Source organism: Battus philenor, unplaced genomic scaffold, assembly GCF_028537555.1.
Source record: "Battus philenor isolate CCGP_79_NKW_IND1 unplaced genomic scaffold, ilBatPhil1.0.hap1 SCAF_30, whole genome shotgun sequence".
In the NCBI taxonomy this organism is placed as follows: Eukaryota; Metazoa; Arthropoda; class Insecta; order Lepidoptera; family Papilionidae; genus Battus; species Battus philenor.
Window position 1 is genome coordinate 6,960,953 of NW_027181694.1, and position 4,130 is coordinate 6,965,082.

The 4,130-nt window shown below is 48.7% G+C and overlaps 1 protein-coding gene across 1 annotated transcript; it reads right to left on the reverse strand.

Moving 5' to 3' along the window:
• Nucleotides 1-479: 479 nt before the first annotated feature.
• On the reverse strand, nt 480-3,726 carry LOC137927488 (collagenase-like). The gene is made up of 5 exons (XM_068771303.1): nt 3,520-3,726; nt 2,588-2,855; nt 2,151-2,240; nt 1,206-1,387; nt 480-636 (listed from the first exon to the last, which is right to left on the reverse strand). The coding sequence occupies exons 1-5, from the start codon at nt 3,709-3,711 to the stop codon at nt 532-534; spliced, it is 837 nt and encodes a 278-aa protein (XP_068627404.1). The 5' UTR covers nt 3,712-3,726; the 3' UTR covers nt 480-531.
• Between the last annotated feature and the right edge of the window lie 404 nt (nt 3,727-4,130).

Here is a 4,130-nt window from a genome sequence, read left to right on the forward strand (position 1 = left end):
GTGAAACACGTGTTGAGTGATTTAACGGTGGTAGTTGTGTTTCACATTGTTTACTACACGCGCATTTATCAACGGGCTGGCGGGCGGTGCACTTTATTGCACGACTACTGCTACATAGCGGAAGTGGCTATATATTAGTCCTTTACTTATATTGTATGAAATGTCGTCTGGTGTACTGTTCCCGTGCTTCCTGTGCGACGTCTAAGTCGTACATTGTGTTGCAGTAATTTTATTTAAATTTTTTTTTCATAAAAAGTCCACGCAGTAATTGCCTGCTTAAAACTACATAAACATACTCCGACTCTGGTACGCTACTTAGTTTCCATCAAGTTGGTTTACTTCGGCATTTTTTCATGACATACCCAAGCAGTAATTGTAATTAAAAAGCCGTACGCGGATAATGGTCTGGATAAATTAATAAAACATGTTTTAAAACCGTTTCTCAAAAGTTGTATAAAAGGTAAAGTAAAAGATTAAAGTTCATTACAGAGTGCACTTTATTTGAAACGCAAACAGCTCGCTGGAGTCAGCTCACATGCGGGCGGATATCCAGGAGGCGAAGGATGTGACGCGGGCGAAACCAGCTGGGAAGCCTCTCTGGCAGCCGCTGGCTGAACCGAACGAGGTGATACCGATCTGTGGGCAACGAGGTGCGTTAGTGACCAACAGGAGCCTGGCGTCAGTAAACTTCTAATGCGCTGACAAAATGGATAAAAACATTTGGCACAACGAGAGGTGAGAGTCTGATGTTGATTTGCTGAAAGAGGTATCGCGGCACTTGTGTTAAGCAGAATACCAAGCGGCATCGGTATGTCTTACAACCCTACCAATGGTTTCAGTATACAGGCATCCGATAAGGTATTTCCGCTTTACGGGCATAAAGAGATCTCTGCCAACGTGGACACTGTCGGAGAGGACTCCACTCCACCCCACTCTACTCTGAGTTGGGAGATCCATCGTCGTCATCATTTAAGCTGCAACACGACCGCTCCTGAACATGGGCACACCGAATAACTTTCCAATGGAAGCGCTTGGGAGCAGCCTGCGTCGAGGACGACCTTGACAGCGTCGTCTGTCGATCTTTTGTGAGGATGTCCTGCGCTGCGCTAAGGATCCATACCGATTGATAATCTTTAAGCCCGTCTACTCATAAAAGCTAGATGTCTTGTGTACAACAGGTAACCCAAAGCTGGTGGAGTACTAACCAGTTGGTTGTTGGCGACAAGAGGGCCGCCCGAGTCCCCGCCGCAGGTGCTTCTTCCGCCGGTGGTGGCGGTGCAGAGTGTGGACGCGATGATGGTGCTGCCGAATGTGTTCCTGCACACGTTGTTGGTGATCACCTGCATAGTCACGTGGTGTAGGGCCTGGTTGTTGGAGATACCGGAGGCTGCAACATAAAACAATAACTTTTGTAGGCGCGAAGTAGACAGTAGTCATTTGAAGGAAGGATTCTACTTGTCGGGAGGCTCCGTTGAGCCCATCGAGCGTTCTGCCCAGGCGCTCCATGGCGTCTTTGTCGTTGCGAACTGAAGTGAGTTATGTTCTCGGTGTCCATGACGTCGAGTTTTTTAAATAACAAACAGCAGAAGCGAAACCCTGTTCTGTGTGCGCGCGACTCGACTTCGGCTCGTTGGCCAATTTCTGTATGAGCGGCGCATACGCATTTATAACAGCATCCCGGAGAGCGTCCGGACAGTTGGACAGCTTCTAATGCAAGATTTTAAATAAAACATTGTACGTTTGAGCGTCGAGGGCTGCACTGCGAGTGACTTCGAACAAGACAGCGAGCATCGGGGGCAACGTATCGGCGCCCACTTTATTTAACAAGCAGTGTCGTGTGCGCTACTAACTGCAACCCGCTGAGTTTCACGGAGTAGACACGAAATGAAATCCATCGCAAGTTGAATGAAAGCATTGAATTGTCTGTCAGTTCAGGTGTTCGCTTGTGCGAGCGCGCGCGGGGGTACGACGTCGCTCTGCGCCAAACATTCATCTGGTGCACGTGACTTCGTATTCTGCGATTCTTCCGGGAACAAATTAACCCCTGCGTGTTGGTCCAGCAGTCGGGAGATGGTTATCAAGTGTATAATTCCCAAAGAAAGATGTAGATGTGGAGCTGCTGAGGAAGAAGTGGAAACGAAGACACTTACAGTCACTCTGCCTGCCGAAGCCGCTGGCTACTGCGTTGACACCGGCAAAGCTGTTGCTGCCGGTGGCCAGTCTGATGGCAGCGATGTTGTCTGGAAATACAAATTTTGGTTACGGAAAGACGGATATACGTGATCATCATCACTGCCATAGAATGTCCACTGTTGGGCACAGGCAACCCGCATAGATCTTCATTACAACCGGTTGGGAGCGGCCTGCATCCAGCGTCTTCTGATGACCTCATTGTATTGAGAATATTGTGCCCGTCTGAGTTTGTTGTGCGCTCAGCACAAACGAATGAAGCTTTATCGCATTCTGTACCAAATGCATCAAGTTGTGGTCTTTGTTCATTCACACGAGGGCTCGCAGTAAATGAACCCATGTGGACAATGATAGATATAAATGAATAAATTCAATCTGACCCTGGCTGTGGACTTACTGTTCAAGTTGATAGCGTTGACAGTGATGACGGCCACGTCGTTGTTTAGGTTGTTGGGCGAGTAGCTGCCGTGCATCTCCACGCGGTTGGTGTTGACGCGGATGCCGCCGGAGAAGAGGCGAATGGAACCGAGCACGACGGTGAACTGCCGCGCCTGGTTGCGCCCGTCCCACCAGCAGTGAGCCGCCGTCACCAGCTTCGTGCGGGACAGCAGCGAGGATCCGCAGACGGAGGTGGCTCCGTTGGTCAGGGTGATCACTAGCCCACCCTGGAGAACATAAACGTGGCGTTAGAACCAGTTATCGAATATGAACTGGTAACAGAATGTTCCAGCCCATACACGGCCACTGTCCACCTAGTGGGGAGCCGTCCCACGCCGCATCTGCCGAATCGAGATCGCTACTTAAGAACGTTTTGGCCCCAGCGGTAGAAAAATTAAAGCATATATGTAGTAGTAAGTTGCTTTAAATTGGTACAGACAGCACACGAAAACCGGCGCCTCCCTCGGGGATTAATTCAGTCTGGCCGATTATGGTGAATACGTAAGGACACCTTTCTAAACTTACTACGTGGGTCGTCAGCCCCGAGAACACCGGTTAATTGGCGAACCTATGAGGTAAAAATACATAAAAATGCTGAAAAGTTACCCATATTTCATTTCATAAATGATTGATCGAATGTGAGCTTGCCTAAAAACTGAATAGGCAATTCAAATTCAAACATTCTCTATTTAAAATACAATTTATTATATCCCTTGTTGACTTGCAGTAGAGTCTACAATCTGTTCGGACTATATGCCTCATACCAGCAAAACAGATTCGTAAACTTTGTTTGGAAAATTCGAATTCAAATTCAAAATATTGAAGCAGGCTTTGACACGCGCTCTTGAGGAGTTGAAGCGCAATACTTGTCAACAGTCTGCAACAGCTCACCATGTGACGGAACTGGCCGAGTGAAGCTGCGGATCCTCCCACGATCCTGGAGCCGTCGAAGTCCGCCGCCATCTCCGCGGCGCGGATGCGCGCGGCCTCCACGACGCCCACATTCTGGTGGTAGTGCAGCTGGATGGGCTCGTAGGCGGCGACCGACGCCACGAGGCAGAGAGCGACGAGGAGCAGCTGCATGGCGGGAGCGGCGAGTATGCCCGCCAGCTGTCCGGTCGCCTTTTTATTGCGGCGCGCAATCTAATCTCTGTGATTAATTTGGTTTTTGTTAAAGAAAAACAGATTTGGGATTAGTACGGAACGACGATTGCTTCGCTGTACCTACTGCGGTGACGTCAGCGGAGCGCTATCGTCGCGGAAGGATTTGAAGATATTATTTATTTAAAGTATGATCGATTGACCGCCGATGCGACATGTTGGATGTTGCAGCTCTCGCGGCTGCGCGGGCGCAAAGTAACAGGAAAATGTTGGGAGATAGTGGAAAAGGACAGAACTGAAGAAGTATAACAAAATAAGTTGAGAACACAATATATATACGATCACCTAATGTATACGTTTCTTCTTTATTTTTAGTCACTGCAAGGCATGCGCTTACCCAA